The 17,568-nt window shown below is 42.1% G+C and overlaps 1 protein-coding gene across 2 annotated transcripts in view; it reads right to left on the reverse strand.

The window, feature by feature from the left end:
• Positions 1–5,563: 5,563 nt before the first annotated feature.
• CLINT1 (clathrin interactor 1) overlaps positions 5,564–17,568 on the reverse strand; it is a 108,983-nt gene continuing 96,978 nt past the window's right edge. The window contains exons 9-12 of one of the 2 annotated variants that reach the window (XM_030211571.1): positions 16,680–16,757; positions 15,396–15,685; positions 8,107–8,257; positions 5,564–7,033 (exon numbers count right to left, since the gene is read on the reverse strand). In XM_030211571.1, coding sequence (XP_030067431.1) covers positions 6,678–7,033; positions 8,107–8,257; positions 15,396–15,685; positions 16,680–16,757 — 875 coding nt within the window. In that variant the 3' untranslated portion in view covers positions 5,564–6,677. Of the gene's footprint in view, positions 7,034–8,106; positions 8,312–15,395; positions 15,686–16,679; positions 16,758–17,568 lie in introns of both variants that reach the window. The other variant, XM_030211570.1, reaches the window with a different exon arrangement.

A 17,568-nucleotide genomic window follows, 5' to 3' on the forward strand; every position in this document is an offset into this window, starting at 1 on the left:
TGTAGAGTTATCACTTTGTTCATCAACCAAACTTTCAGTGCTGGATCTATACTCATTCATCTTACAGGAAACACAGAATGGTGTGTGCTTAAAAAGCCTTTGACATCCAGCACTGAAAGAGGCTGCTTAAGGGCTTAAGAAGGGTGGTTACGTTTAAAAGATTATGCGATGTAATTGATCCTGCTCTTTTACAGATACCAGTTTGTGAATACTGCGGACCCTGATGCAGGAGTCGAAACCTTGGCCAAAGTTGGGCCATGGTTAGTGGTTAGAGATTCAGCAGACGACTGGGTGGCTGGAAAGATAAGTCTCTTTTCATATTCAAATTTAAGAGCTATTTGGGCCTCCCTAAAGTTGATTAACATATTAACAAAGGAGTGTCCCAGCATTTGAGGCTTTTCCTCCGACATTAATAACATACAACATCGATATCTGTATTTTGATTGGACCATGTTATTCAGGCCAGCTAGCTTTAAAGCAAGCAGAGCAGACATCTTCATAAGGCTATTTCTCCTGCCAATTTTATTTTCTCAGAAGAAAAAAAGTTGTACTCTTGAAAGACACTCTGGACTATGACACCTTTCCAAATGTGATGTATTAAAGAAGGAACTGCATGGCATTTTACCAGATTTATGGTTGTCAAATGTGTTAACTCCTTCGTCCTGTCCAAAGTACAGTTTGCTGTAACATTTTCATTCCAAAAAATAGCAGCTTTTGTCACAGTGAACCGTTTAAAGATTACAATCCAATGTACTAATTACACAGGCTCTTGTCTCTTAATCAGTGAATGAATCACTTTTCAGGTTGCCATGTACACTGAAACTCATGAATTTCTGCCCAGTTACAACTGTGGTAGATGGAGCATTAGTGAGGCTACACAGGGTTAAAGTATTTTTCCCTGCTCCCTTTTAATGCTTAATGGTGGATTCTAAGAGGACCCAGTGGATACAAGAAACCATTACACAATAGTAGATTATGTATAAAATGACTTATTTCAAATTAGTTTCCCTTTTCTCTTCCTCTTCCCGCCCCAAGATGCTCTAGTTAGAAATTTAGTTGGGGAAAGCAGCGAGATCAGAGTTAACAGGAATGAATATTTTAATGTTATGTAGAACAGGACAGTATGAAATACAAATGAAAACAAATGCTTTATCAATAGTATTACTTAAAAAAAAAATCAAATTTATGAAGCAAAGCAGATCACCTAAGACCTATACGGCATAGTGTTTATTAACATTTTCCATTTCCATTCCAAGTATCATGATTGGTAAACATAAAATTAACATCAGAATTACAGCTGGAAATCCAAGCATGGGGATAATTAGCTCTTTTATTTTCCTTTATTCGTCTTAAAAATCAATAAAATGTTCTTTTCCTGGTATCTACACATTTCGTTTAATAATATTTATACATACCCATATATCTTAAACTTCACGTTGGATTTCACAGCCGATACTGTCATATTTACACAGAAAAAAGTAAACTTTGTATAAAATTTAAAATACATTGTCATTGGATGGTTTTTTTTTAAATCCACATATTACATTAAAAAAAATAATGAATCTTACCTACATAATTCTGAAACGGTGTTGGGGAAGTAAAATTACTTACCTGTAAAATTTGTTCTCTAAAGACAGAAGTTTAATGGAGTTACACATATGGATCATATTACCTGTCTTGCAGCCATCATCAAGAGCTTTCCAGGAGAGGACAAAAAAAAAAAAAAAAATGCTTCTGAGCATTTACAGGAAAGGATCTGCCCAACTGCCACTCAAGAGAGAAGACGACAAAAACAACTTTGAAAAGGTGGAAGATGGTGGGTGGTACGACTCCACTGAGCGGTGAACAGAGAATACAGCCTTACAAGAAAGGCCATTTCATGTCCTTTGATGACAAGGGGTCTTGATGGAGGCAAATATGTACGAATAACCTGTGCAATGATGATTTTTTAAATTAAAAAAAAAGACATAATAGGAGCACTGGATTTGGATTTGTCATAACACATCTGCTTTGTGAAATACTATGTTTTTGTTTTTTGGTGGAAATGAAATTCCAATCATGGAACAGAAAACAGTTGACACCAACAGAAGAGGACACCTTCTAGGGTTTTATCCTAAGAAAGGAGTTTATAATAGCAAAAGACCAAATTTCAAATGCTGAAGAGAGGCAGTTTCAAGAAAATAATGCGGCTGAACGTACAAACAACTTCATGTAGCAGCCTTGCAACTCACAGAGAAGGCTGATGACTGGTAACTATCACCACTGGTAAACTGTATGGGCTCCAACATGCCCTTTTAAGGTCAGTCTAGTAAGTCAGTAACAATGAGACATGCAGTCTGATGTTTTTTCCTCTGGGAATGCAGAGTCTGTTGGTGTCAAAAGCTCTGAAAAAGTAGCTTGAGGGGGAGGAAAAACCTGTTGGAAAGGCAACGAAGAGGTACAAAGAAATGGTCTGCACTTTAGGTAACAGGGTAAACATCGGCAGTTGGTCGAACAACTGGTGGTCTGCTATATGAGAAATGAGCACAACATTCTAGTGAAACCTCATTCCAAGACAGTAAAATCTTAAGACTACTGGCCTGGCTACATGAACACTAAAAGCTAAGTTAGCTCTGATCTATGCTGGACATGATACTTTATGTCTACTTTCTTACTGCTACAAGTGACCAGATACATTTGTCATCATTTTGCCTTTACAGAAGAGGATCAACAGATACTGTCATGTGTTCTAAGGAGCAGGGGCGTATCTGCTATGGGGCCACATGGGCCTGGCCCCCGCAGATTTGCCCCTGGACCCCCTTACCAATGACGCTCTCAACCCCCTTCCTCCTGCTGTCACTCCGCTGTTGCACCTCACCTCCCTTTGCTGGCGGGGGACCCCAACCCCCGCCAGCCGAAGTCTCCGTCCTTCCTTCCTTCCTTTGTTTGAGATTGGTGGTTTCTGACGTCCTGCACGCACGCACGCACAACGTGCAGCGTGCAGGACGTCAGAAACCACCAAACCCAAACGAAGGAAGGAAGGAAGGACGGAGACTTCGGCTGGCGGGGGTTGGGGTCCCCCGCCAGCAAAGGGAAGTGAGGCATGACGGCAGAGTGACGGAAGGAAGGACGGAGACTTCGGCTGGCGGGCCAGCCCCCGCCAGCAAAGGGAGGTGAGGCGCGACGGCGGGAGGGGGTTTAAAGTAGTCGGGCGGGGGGGAGTGGTGGCGTCGTCGTCTTCAGCGGGGGGGGGGGGGGGGGGGGGGGCTAAAATGTGCCCCCTCTCCTCGGCTCTGGCCCCCCCTATCATTGAAGTTCAGATACGCCCCTGCTAAGGAGCAACCAGATATTTAAACAAACAAACAAACAAACCTAGGTGGGGCTTGGAGCTCCTCAAAATGGATAGCATTAGATATCTTTCAACTAAGAAGGCAAGTGGAATATTCTCATAAGATGGATTTGAAGAAGGGTTTGGATCAGAATACTCTTCATAACTCCAAGATCTGTAACAATAGAATTCAGAGCAATCTGACCTTTCCGATTCTTGTTTCTTAATTGGAGGAGCCGATACAGGGGAAGAAAGTAGTCCAGAAGCAGGTGAACCCAAAGGAGACCTAGCTCTGTTCTGAGTATAAACCTGTCTGAATTATGAAAATGGAGAGCAGAAGGGCACCATCTCACGCTAGTTACATTCTCTACATCATGACTGGTGGGGATAGCTACACACACAATATCCAGAGCGAGTCTTGGACAATGAAAGAGTTAATCAATGAACCTTCAGTTGCAGCATCTAATCCTGGCAATCCAAGGTTCAGAAAATGTCTTGAGAGTTACAACAAACCTACTAATCTCTTTGGAGGGAGAACCATTTTTGGAGGTGTCACAATTGGATAAAGGCTTGCTCAAGAACAGTCCCTGAGCATCTACTACAGTTCAAGCTCAACCGGTGAGAATCCATCATGGACATCATTTTATAGCATGGAGGCATATTTTCAAAGCACTTAGCCTTCCAAAGTTCCATAGGTTTCTATGGAACTTTGGAAGGCTAAGTGCTTTGAAAATATGCCTCCACGGTTATCTCCGGAAATCCCTGGCCTTGCTTTGTGGACATCTGGAAAAAAAAATACTGTAATTAAAAAAAAACACACACACAAAAAACAAACACTAAAGAAATATTATTTTCAGGAAGATGACAAAGAAAACAAATGGGCAGCTTAGCTCGTACACTTAAATGAAAGAGTGCCTGCTGAGGTTAATGCAAGATGGCTAAGATGCTGGCAGCCAAACAAAATAAACCAACATTAAAAAAATAAAAAAAATCCCAAAATGTCTACTTATGGACATCAAAAAAGAAAAACCCCCAAATGAGAAAACTCAGTGGAAGACAGTGACAGAGCACAAAATAACATCTGAAAAGAAGCGCCTCTTCAGAGGACAGACAAAACTGATCTGGCTTTAACAGCTAGTTCTGTGTCAAGCGTGTCCTTGCCTGTCAATGCTCAGAAGCCTTTTTTAGAAAGCTCTCTGGATATTCCTTCAATAGCAGAAATGACAGGTCACTGGAGCCATGTGTGTACCTTCCTTCAAGACGTTTGTTGTTGGAGGAGAAAGTGACTGCTGACCCCTGCCATGTTTTATAAGCAAGTGGCACAGAAGGATACCAGTACTATAAATATAGTAAAATCACAGAATTGCCAAATACAATTTTTTTGTTTAAGAATGGCCATTTTTTCTGTTGTAATTTGTCATGAAAAATAAACCAATCATTTAGCTCAATGTATTTCCCATGGGGGTTTAAGGCATGTCCTCTCCATTTATAAACAACCCTTTGGATAAGTGACAACTCTGGTATTCCTAAAAAAAAAACAACAAACAAAACCCAAAAAAACCCAGCATTAAGAGAAAAGATCTTGTGCTGGCCAAGTGGTAGCTCCAGTATTAAATTTTTATCTGGTATACAACTGTGGAGTTGATGCAAAGAATTTTAAAAAATGGCAAACACAAAAAACTCTCTTAAATAACTGCTCTATAATCCTCACTGGGGCAGTCATGTTGATAAATGCAGTCACTGATTAATTACCATCATGGGGAAAATTCAGTAAATGGCACCCAAAGTTAGGCGCTGGGCAAATCTGTGCTAAAATAATGCTGCGCAGAATGTCCTTTGCAGAATACTAGCTTAGCGACCATCTTGTGCCTAATTTTAGGCACAGCACTTATGCCTGCTAAAACCTGGAGTAATGCTGGTGCCCAACGTAGGCGCAGAAATGACGTTGCTCTGTAACATCGTGTGTAAATCCTGGGAACACCCCTGACTTGCTCATGCCCCTCCCATGACCACGCCCCCTTTGCAGCCACACTTGAATGAAGTTAGGTGCTCAGTTTACAGAATCGGGGCGCAAGTCAGTTATGCGCTTTACTAATTAGTGCCAATTAGTTATTGTTAAGGCCAAGTATTGGTGCTTATCGCCAATAAAGTGCCAACTAATTATTACATGCGTAACAGACTTCTTGGTGTGCAATTGAGCACCTAACATTAGGTGTCATTTATAGAATTTTTTTTTTTTTATTGGGGGGGGGGGGGGGGGGGGGGGGGGATGGGTGGGATCTGTGTAGTTGACATATGCAGCATTCGAGAGAGAGAGAGAGAATCCCAACCTCAAAGAATGCTTGAATGAATTATACACCCAGCCCTCTCCTGAATTACTTCAGGTGGATAATGGCATGCCAGCATACGTGAGGCTGCGTGTAACTCTTCTGACAAAATGGCAACTCCCATTGGAGCTCCAAGACAGCAACACAAATACCAGCTTCAAAAAATAAGAGTCTGCTTTATCAAGAGTTTTTCCTTTAGGCACAAAGTGGGAGGCATCATTTGAGAAATGTGGCCCAAGATTTCAAGTGACACACATTATTACCACTTGTAATGGCAGACCTGCATTTCCTTTTTCCATTAAAACCCAATTGAATTTTGTTGCACCAAACAATTATCTCTGTTCTGCACTGAATATTACTTACAATGGTAAATAAAGAGAGAGAAAAGCCCACAAATCACTTAAAAAAGAAAAACATTATTACAGGAAAAGTAGCAAAAGTATATACATCGCAGATAAGAGATTTTCTAAATCCCAGAATTAGCTAGAATTTCATCAATATGCTACTTTGGAAAAAAATATATATTCTTATAAAAAACTAATCATTAGATTGGAGTGATTGTTGCGCTGAGCCCAGAACGATACAACGCAGGAAAAGGAATGCGTCCAGTCGTGATTGAACACGAATTGGGGAAAGAACAAAATATGATTTTCAAAGAGAACAAAACAAAAATCCAGTTACAAAATTAGATTCAAATTTCAAATCCAGTTCAGTCTCCCCATAAGATTCCCCACTTAAAATTTGGTCGTCAATCTTTAAAGGATTTAATGCTCTTGCCGCAAAACCATGAGTGTGCGGATACATGGAAATTCCCACTTGATATGTATTAAAAGAGCCCCTGGTAGTCTCACCTTTCTCCACAGCTAGAAGTTCCATTCTTACAAAAGAGCCTTTTGGTTCTTAATGCAAGTTCCTTTAATTAATTTATCAATAAGAAAAAGGGGGTACAGATCTCAGCAGTGATTTCCACCCTCTCCCCCCCCCCCCCCAAACAACTTGTGCAGCTAAAATCCTTCATCTGACTGACCAATCCATTACCATTTCTACTTGCTGAAGTTGGCAAAATTTGCAAAGGCATCTTGCTTGGGTTGCACTGTTCCAGGAGCCATCCCAGAGGCCATGCCTAGATTGGGCATTCCTATGCCCATGGTACCTGTCAAGCCCATACCACCAGCTGGCATCCCGATATTCATGTTCATTCCCATCATTCCTTGGCTTATTACTGGTGTGGATGTCATGCCCATGGTACCGGACACCATGCTCGGCATGCCCATTCCCACCTGCATTGTCCCCGGCATCATGGGGTTGGTTTGTGGTCGAATGGGCATCATATTAGGGGCTGTATTCAGATTCATGCTAGCAAAATTCTGAGCCATCATACCCAAGGGCTGCTGCAGACCTACAAGAACAGAAATAAAAGATAGAGCTTAATTTATTACAGAATAATGGCACCAAGGCAACTGCTAATCTCCAAACGGACCAGGACAGCCTATGGGGAAAATCTGTTCACAAACATAAAATCATGGAAACTGTAGTAACTGAAGACAGCATTATACGATAGCCCAGGATTAGCAGAGCAGGTGTTGCAGGTCAAGAGTAGGATGCACTGGCAAAGACACACATTGGCTCATTTCTGGAGAAGCAGGGGGCAGGACAGCTTAAAATGCATAAAGCACATGGTCTAGAGCTAACAGAGGGAAATACTGTAAAATGTAAGCACACTCTTCCACAGACATGTTAACTTCATAAGCTACATAAGGGGCAGGGGGGAAACATTCTTCACTGGTGGACCAGCCCTATGGAATTCTTTACCAGCAGAATTGTGACCGTTGCTTCCTTTTATGACGCATCTGAAAGCACGTTTCAATAGGCATTTGCAGTACTACTATAATAAATTGGCATGTGTACTATACTATAGTATTTTGTTGATATTTTATGCTAATTTTAATTTTTGATTTGTTATTGGACAGTTATGCCATGGTTTTATAGGATGTTTTTGTGTATGTTTTGATGGAATCCACCTAGACTGTAGTATAGCATTGGATATTCATTTAAAAAAATAAAGTATAGCAGTATACTATGTTCTAATGACAGCAATAAATCAGTTGAATGTTTGTGATCAATGGTGGTGTGGGAATAATGCTCCGTAAATTTGTTTGGAGCAATATAGCAGAAGTTGTAACATGGATAAGTCAAAAATGTAATCTGGGGAAGACCAAAGCATAGATGTTAAAGTTTCATCTACATTTAGCAGTGTTCAACGTCATTCGCTTGCTTGACCTTGCTATACAGCAAATACTAAAAGTGTGCCTCATGTTCACTTCAGTGGACAACAGACAGGATGAAGGGCAGCCTTGCATTTTATGGCAGGGTGATTTGGAGAAAGAATGGTTTATTAAATTGCAAAACAGATGCTGAACAGGAAACCACACAGAAAAAGAAGGTATGAAAAAATGTGGCATGCTGACTTACTCTGCTGTTGGATCATGGTGTTAAGAGATGGCTGTTGAGGTTTAGATGGTTGCATGCCTGGAACTAGATTATCCAAACTGATGTTCACGCTAGGGTCTGACCAGGTTGATGGCAGTGTCTTGCCAATCTGCTTTGGGATCAGATCTGTTCCCTGAGTAGGAAGAGGGTGAGGCTTCTGTAAGGCTGTGTTAATACTTTGCAAAGGCTATAAGAAATTTAAAAAACAAAAACAAAAAACAAAAAAAAATAGGAGAAAAATCCAGTTAAAACAAAACCAGCTGTTTCTGAGATGTGGCTTATTTCTCACCTCTTCTGATATGCTTTGACTTTTTGATTAAACTACTATTTGTTATTCATGCATTTACCCTGCATTTCCAGAAGTATTTTATATTTCTGCATTCTCTTCATTTGGCTCCCCAATTTTATTTGCAATTGACTTTTTCCTCATTACTGTATTTACACAGCACTTTTGTCCAAAGTACTTTACATTACCCAACTTCCTCACCAGCTTTATTATTTTTTTGGGCCTTACCAGGTCAACTTACCCCTGCTCCTTGGGTTTCCAACTCTATCGGACCCTGTCCCTGCCTAGGCATCTCCATTTAGAGCTGTTTTTTTTACTTTTGTCCAGCCCTATTACGACAGTGACAATCCTCATGATGACATTTTATGCATGACCTGAGTGTGCTGTGGAGCTAGACAATAGACATCCCATGTATGTTAAAGTAAAGGCACTCCTAGAAGTTGGAATGGTGTCTAATACATCCAGCCTGAAGGGAACTGAAATCACATCTCCTTCATGGCAGCAGGGTCTGCATTTTATCTACTTTAGGCAGAGGAAGTTTCGGGGGGGGAAGTGACGTCATCCCTTGAAATGGCTGCCTGAGCCACGAGCTCCGATCAGCCTCACGCTATCAGGACACCCACGGAGACACGAGCGCATAAAAATAATAAGCAATTGCATGGAAACAGCACCGGAAGCCAAGGGTAAGCGATCCATGTCAAAATCAAAAACGAACCCGATCGACTTACAAGCTTTCGCGTACACGGGCCCAGCGGCGAACATGAGCGCGCCATCCCCCGAGCAAGCACCGATCAGCTCTCGAGAAGGTAGTCCCCCGCTGCTCTCCCCGCCACTTTTTATAACGGGAGAGGGACACAACCCAGAAGAAACTCATATGCACGAGATCCGCGGGTGGCTACAAGAAATAAAAACTGAAATTATCGCCGCAGTGCGAGCAGACCTCGTGGCACTGGGAGCAGAGCTCCGAGGGGAAATAGGCGCGCTGGGCATCAGAGTCGCAGAGACAGAAGATCGCATCGACGAACAAACAGAATTAATACAGGCAATAGATTCCCAGATGAGGGAGGCTAAACTGGAAACAATGCAAATATGGGACAAAGTAGAAGACCTCGAGAACCGGAGTCGACGCTGCAATGTGAGGTTCCGCGGCCTTCCAGATACGCCATTGTACAATGATTGTGAAACAACAGTACAGAGCATTGCAAGCGCCCTACTGAAAGAAGTTCAGATATCTAAAGAACCAGCAACAATCCAACTTGTACGGGCACATAGAGCCCTAGGAAACACCATAAATAATCGTCCAAAAGATATAATCGCCTGCTTTAATGACTTTAAACTAAAGGAACAAATTATGAGAGCCTCACGATCAACACCTGGATTCCAATGGGACACCTACCATATAGAATGCTACCAGGACCTAGCCGCAGCCACATTGAAAAGAAGAGCAGAGCTCAAACCTTTCACTAAATTTCTGACTGACAAGGGCATCAAATATCGATGGGGCCACCCGTTCGTGCTACGATTCTACAAAGAAGGGAAACAATACCAAGTACGAAATATAGAGGATGTGGCGGAAATATTCCCAGAAGAAGGACCACAAGGAGAAACTACTGCATCAAAGAAACATCTACCCACGACCGGTGATAAACCACGTTGGCAGAGAGTCGTCGCGGGAAAAGGCAGACTACAACGCCAACAATCAGACAAGCAATTAACAAAAATGGACGCCAGAGTAAAGAAATAAACAAAGCCTATACCCTTGGCATCGGAACCCAGATGCAAGCCGCAACTTGGTGACTATGTAATTGAACTGTGTTGAGTTGCTGTTGTTAAGAATGCACTACTTAGTGCGGAAAGGAGATATAGCTAGGATATGCAATTAGCAATGTATAAGTTAATGTTGTGGGGCCCAGGTATTCAAAGTTGATAATTAGAGGGGTGGGTCATTATCCTTCTAGACACCCTTATGTTTATGACACGAGGATGTCTTCAAGAAGGGAGGGAGGGTAAGGGGGTTACTGGTGGGAAAAAACTGACAATATTTAAACACCACATGAAGGGGAGGGAAAAAAAAAAAACATATCAAGAGGGGATAATCTGGAAGACAATGCAGGGATCAAAGTTAAGGGGGACACTCTCACAAATTAGATGAGTGTGGTTAAATGTATGACCCTAAATGTAAAGGGCCTTAATTCCCCAGGTAAACGCCAACTCATGTTTAAAGAAGTACAACGCCTAAAAGCAGACATAACATTCATTCAAGAGACCCATTTGTTACAGTCAGCTGAGCGGTTCTGTCAAAATACAAGACAGCAACAGGTATTTTGTGCATCCAACCTACTAGAAAAGAAAAAGAATGGGGTCATGATCATGTTATCCCAAAAATATTCATGGCGGGTCCATAGAGTGATCAGGGACAAAAAGGGTAGATATCTGTTAATGATAGTACAAGTGGAGGGGGAAACACTCACGCTCCTAAACATATATGCACCTAATGATCAGCAGGGTGCATTCTATCTGGAACTGTCAGCGCTCCTCCCCCAGCACATAATAGGTACCCTATTAATAGGTGGGGACTTCAACCTGACGCTACACCCAACTCTAGATAACACCACACAAGGGGTTAGCTACTCGCACTCTGCTCGGTCCCAGCTCCACAAATTCATGAGGCAATGGCATCTAGTGGACATCTGGCGACATAGAAACCCCCAAACGAGAGGATACACATTCTATTCGGCAGTTCACAACTCATACTCTCGCATAGATTTCTGGATGGGCCCACCAACCCTAATGACTGATATCATAGATATTCAGATACACCCGAGAACATGGTCGGACCACACACCAATAGTGCTAGAGGTGAAGCTGAGGGTTTCAAGCCCGGAGGCGCCGCAGTGGCGATTCAATGACAAATTACTAGCAGATTCGGCCGTCGCTGCCAGCCTAGAAATGGCCATTAAAGATTACATCACTCTTAATGATAATGGAGAGGTGACATCAGGAATATTATGGGAGGGCTGCAAGGCAGTGATAAGGGGAAGAATAATAGCTCTACAGATACATCTTGCACGCCAAGCACGAGTAAGGACCCAACAAATACACACAGAGCTGACAGCCCTCAGTGCACAAGAAACCCGCCAGAGAGATAAGGAGAAAATACAACACCGCATACATGCATTGAGGATGGAACTCAGGGAAATCCAGATGGCAGAGATAGCAGAACAACTCCAACGGGTGAGGCAGGCATACTATGAATATGGGAACAAGTCCTCTCGGCTAATGGCATTTAAGTTGAAAAAATGGTCTTCCAACACTCATATCACGGCCATTCATGACAAAGCGGGGAAAATATGCACCACACGAGAAGATATTCGGACAGCCTTCACTAATTTCTACACAACACTCTATCAAGCCGAGGAAAACTCGGATCCGCAGGAATCCGAGAGATACCTAGCGCAAGCCAAGCTTACACAATTAACACCACTAGAGGAGGAGATGCTCTCAGCCCCCATTACACATGACGAAGTGACATGGGCAATTAAAGATCTACCTAATGGGAAAGCACCGGGGCCAGACGGGTTCACAAACAAATTCTACAAACGATATAGCAAACTGCTGATCCCCCTGCTAGTTCGGGCATTTAACGAGTTGGAACTCCAGGGGGAACTATCTCACTCTTGGAGATTGGCGGATCTAGTGGTCCTCCACAAACCAGGGAAAGATCCACAATTTTGCGGTTCTTACCGCCCAATCTCCCTTCTAGGTACTGACTATAAAATCTTCACCAAAATACTAGCCAAGAGATTACAAAAGCTAATGCCGAAGCTGGTACGGGAGGATCAGGCGGGATTTATCACAGGCAGACAAGCAACTGATAACATTAGGAGGGCACTCCACTTGATCCACGAGGCACGAAATACCCGACAACCTATGTTACTTCTCTCGCTGGATGCCGAAAAGGCGTTTGATCGGGTTAGCTGGGGTTTCATGTTTAAGGTTTTAAAACATATGGGATTTACAGGTCGTTTTATAACATGGCTTCAACTGATTTACACCAGGCCAATGGCTGCCTTGAGGATCAACGGGAAAAGTTCAGACCCGATAACATTAGAACGCGGGACACGCCAGGGCTGTGCCTTATCACCACTATTGTTCGCTTTGACAATGGAGCCACTAGCCCAACATATCCGACAGGACCCATATATACATGGCATCACGGTGGGGGATACGACACATAAAATCATGTTGTTCGCCGACGATATTCTACTAACCCTAGTGGACCCGAGCGACTCCATGCCCCAGATAATGCAGGAACTACACCAATATGGCAAATGCTCTGGGTTTCGAGTGAATATGGACAAATCAGAAGCCTTAGGGCTGGGATTAACATTGAGAGAGGAAGCTTCAATACGACAACAATTCCCGATTAAATGGGTCACGAGATCACTTAAATATTTAGGAGTACACTTAACACCCAAATTGACAGATCTATATCAAGCCAATTTTCCAAAGAAGATTAGGGAACTATTTGAAGATCTAGACAGATGGGAGGGCCTAGAACTATCTTGGCTGGGGCGAGTGGCAGCGATAAAAATGATGATCCTACCCAAATTGCTATATTTATTTCTTGCACTGCCCCTACCAATGCCGAGGGGGTTCTTTAGACAACTCAAACGGAAGGTTTTCGCATATATTTGGCAACATAAACCGCCCAGAGTGAAGGCAGCTGTACTATATCAGCCCAAGAAATTGGGAGGTATGGGAGTGCCAAATTTCATGCTATACCATCAGGCGGCACAGCTGCGGGTGCTGGCGGGATGGAGTGCTGGCAGTACAAAAGCATGGTTCCAGATAGAGCAACAATGGATGGGACTAAACAATCTGGGCTCTTTACTGTGGATACCAAAGGGCCAATTACGGGCATATATTAAGAGAGCCCCCCCAGCGGTGCAATATCCATTGCAGACCTGGTTGGCCATAAGGGGGAAGTATCTTCCTAATCGCTGTTGTTTCCACCAAATGGCAATAAAAACGGCCCCAGGGTGTCCACTGGGAATGGATAATTTAATATACAGACAATGGGAGAAGAGAGGTTTGAACACACTGGGCCAGCTATGGGATGAGGGTCAGGTATTCTTATTCGTAGAACTACAGGAAGATTATGGGCTACCACCCTCACATCTGTTCCATTACACTCGCATTAGAGACTATATAAATAAGAGAGCCAAAACAGAATTACTCATAGAAGAAACGACCCTAGAAAGAGCAATGAGAGTGGGAAGTCACAGGGGGTGTATCTCTCGCATATATGCCACACTGCTTAATGACAAGGGACCCATACTATATTACATACAACGATGGGAACGAAACTTGCAGATTACCATAGACTACACACAGTGGGAAAAAGCATTGAATCACTTGTTGCGGGTTTCCATATCTAGCTCAATGATTGAAAATAGTTATAAGATACTATATCAGTGGTACTACACGCCACAGAGACTGGTAAAAATGTATGGACAGGGGTCTGCACAGTGTTGGAGAAATTGCTCAATGGTGGGAGATATGCTACACATCTGGTGGTCCTGTCCTAAGATTCAAGCATACTGGATAGAACTATTGGACATATTTGCTATAGTGACCGGGGTAAGATACCCTACTAAACCGGAGATTTGTCTGCTACACATCAGACCCCCGGGAGTACGGCTGGCGGTGCACAGGCTCACAACAATTTGGATGGTAGCGGGAAAAATCACACTGGCATCAGCATGGAAAAGCCAGCTGGCTCCACCAGTGATAAAGGTGATACACAAGATGGACTACCTCTACCAAATGTCCAAAATGACAGCTATACGATTGGGACATGTAACAAAATTTAACTTACAGTGGGAACAATATCGAGTCTGGCGATCACAAAATGGGATAGACTTGGATGCACCTAAACTGATTATACCAAGACTGTGACTGCTATAACACAGTCCTCATATGATGATATTCCACTGGTAACATGGGGGGAGGGGGGTTTAGGGGACGGGACAAGGGGGGGAGGACCAGGGATATACCGCTACTTGTTTTTGAAGTTCAAACATTCTGTATATGATACATGACTGTTATAAAGAGGTTGTCAATATGTAATTGTTTAAAAACCTTAATAAATAAATATTGAAAAAAAAAAAAAATATAGGCAGAGGAAGTTTCACTCACGCCTGTAGGACTAGAATCCTGAGAGCCACAAGTTTATAGATATTAGAGGCAGATGCCTTCCAAGGTTGAGATATACTTTTAAGCTTTTTGCAGTGCTGCTTCTCTGAATTCTGTTACTTGGCTAACTAGAAACCATGCTGTTCACAAGGTAGTAGCCTGATAAATTATCTCAGCAATTAAAAATAGAGAGAACTATTTTACTGGGAATCACTCCTGCCAGCCAGGGAGAAACCACCATTCCCAGATTAAGCATTCCTAGCCTGTTCATCTAAGAACAGAAAAAGCAGCAAACCTTATAGTGTAACTCCACACTCTTTAAAATACCATCAGCGAGTAGTACAGTTGACTGAAGAACAACCTCCACAAAGGACATAGTCAGTTGTACAATACAAATTATTGCTTCCCTAGGGAGAAAGAGCTATAATACAATCAAAGATTTCTTTCTTAAAAAATGAAGATCCCCAAAGAACAGAATAGCAACATGTTAAACATTTAAACAATTAACATTGCTGCATAAGAGCTCAAACCATTAATCCAAATATGCAAAGTATTACAACCATTAACCTCATGAAAAGAGCCATTTACAAAACAGTTTATAAGTATTTTACAAAATATTAGCCATTAATAAGTTTAACTGTTAACCTATATATCATCTGTATTTGAAGGATTAATGCAAACAGCAAATGATATACTGCTTTCATACATAAGGATATGTCTTTTGACGGGCCATATGGCCAAAAAAGTGATATACATGATGACCAAACAGGATAAAAGGTCTCCCTACCTGGGATCTTGACATAGGGAGTGTGATGCCCATGTTGTTTGAGCTCATCAAAGAGATGTTCATGCTCTGAGAGGAAGTCAAGGTGGCATGAGAAGGTGCCATCATGTCAAAGAACACAGCAGAATTTGTGGCAACTGGTGAATGACCCATGGCTGGTTGTGGGGAAGTAGAAAACAGGTCTGGAACTGGTTGTGAGGCTCCACTGAAGAGGTCTGAAGTGGGCGCCACAGGCCCTGGAGATACTTGACCAAAGGCACTCCAGTCTCCGAATTCTCCATTCCCACTCACTGCTGCTCATGGAGGGGGGAGGGATTTATACAAAGAGAAAAGTAAAATTGACTTTCTGAAAGTTAGGGACCACAGCATGTGTGGCTCAGTGAAGTAGAACAACTGAAAGCAGATCTATGTCCATCCTGGTTACCATTTGCAAGCAAGAATTCCCATCTGGACAACACAGTCTGATGAATATTTCACTGCTCCTTGCAAGACAGCAGGAGGAGTAATTCATCATCAACATACAAAGTTTACTGCCTTTGTTGTTATTTTTACCCCTAATAGAACTGCCTAGGGAGAAGACATTGCTTGTCATGCCATCTGTAGTCCTCATATCTACAAAAATTCATGGCATTATCCATGCCATATCCAGCTCAAACTACACATACTACGTCCTTTTAACCAAGTCGGAGGGGAGGCACAATTTTCGACCAAGCTATTTGCTTGCAGGGCTGTGGAGTCAGAAGCAATTTTGGGTGGCATAGGAGTCAGTAAAATGTACCAGCTTCAAAATAAAAATCTAATATATGTAAAGTTTATCATTTTATACTTATATATATAAATAAATATATTTATTTGAAGTTTGAATAAAGAACCTGAACAAAAAGATATATATTTTTGTTCCGGTTCTTTATTCAAACTTCAAATAAATATATTTTGTGGTCTATTAGTCCTAATTTTGTACATAAATATCCTATGCTTCAGTAATTAATCAAATTTCTCTTAAATTTACTATACATATTAAGAGTCAGACAGTAGAAAAACAGAGCAGTTGGAGTGGAAGGTTTGGTGTACCGACTCCACAGCCCTGTTTGCTTGGGTAAATGTATTTCTCTATGCATACAATCGATACACTTGCTGGAAGCACAGCAACGCTCTGGAACAAGACAAATGAAACAGCAAGCACTAAAACTGGTAGCAGACGAGAACTGCCTTGCCATTACCCTTTGGCATCAAAGGGCCAAAGCAACACTCTCCTCTATTACTTAGGCTGAAGAAATATCAGGATACCTTGGGCTGCTGGCAAACTTGCTGATGCTGCTGCAGAGGTGAAGTCAGCAAAGCCTCCAAATGGGTCAGGTGAAGGACCTAGAATTAAAGAAACACAATTATAGCATACTTGAGTGACCGCCTATCCTCTTCTGTGTTCTGACAATCGCAGCAGATCTATGAACCTGGAGATGTCATTTTGTTTCCTCAAATGCACCATTCCCTATTTAACAAACATTTATATTCTTGCCAATCCAGGAGACTAAATTCTCAGCTGAACACAAATTCAAAACGCATGGCATTATGTCAGTGTTAACAGATACACAAGACGCAGACCTTATATCAGGCAAGGCATGCCCTCAAGTCACAACCTTTCCATGATCAAATACTGTGGGGTAGAGTCATTAAAACCAGATGAATTATGACTTATTCTGCATAACACCACATAATCTCATCATCACTGTATACAACAGCAGTATCTAGAATGCCAGTACAAAGAGATTTGCAACAGGAAATCCTGCCTTCTAGTGTCAGTGCTTTTCTCTCCATCTCCTTTTCTGGCCTACAAATCATTAGCACACAGTGCTCTCAACAGTACCTCCCCTTACAAGCACATCTAGGAAATAAGGGGGTATGTTTACTAAGGCGCGTTAGTGTTTTTAGTGTGCCTTTAAAGTAACGGCGCGTTAAATGCTAACATGTCAATGCATTCATATAGGCGGTTTAGCGTTTAACACACGTTAAAAACGCTAATGTGCCGATAGCGCGCCTTTGTAAACACAGGCAAAGGAGTTCAAAATCCTAAGTCCTATTTACTTGCATCATTCAGCTGTTCTTTATGTATGACACGGCATGGGCTAATTTAATGCTCTACCATCTCACCAAGCGTCATTGTTGCAAGAACTGGGTT

The sequence above is a fragment of the Microcaecilia unicolor genome, chromosome 8, assembly GCF_901765095.1.
Source record: "Microcaecilia unicolor chromosome 8, aMicUni1.1, whole genome shotgun sequence".
NCBI classification, from domain to species: domain Eukaryota; kingdom Metazoa; phylum Chordata; class Amphibia; order Gymnophiona; family Siphonopidae; genus Microcaecilia; species Microcaecilia unicolor.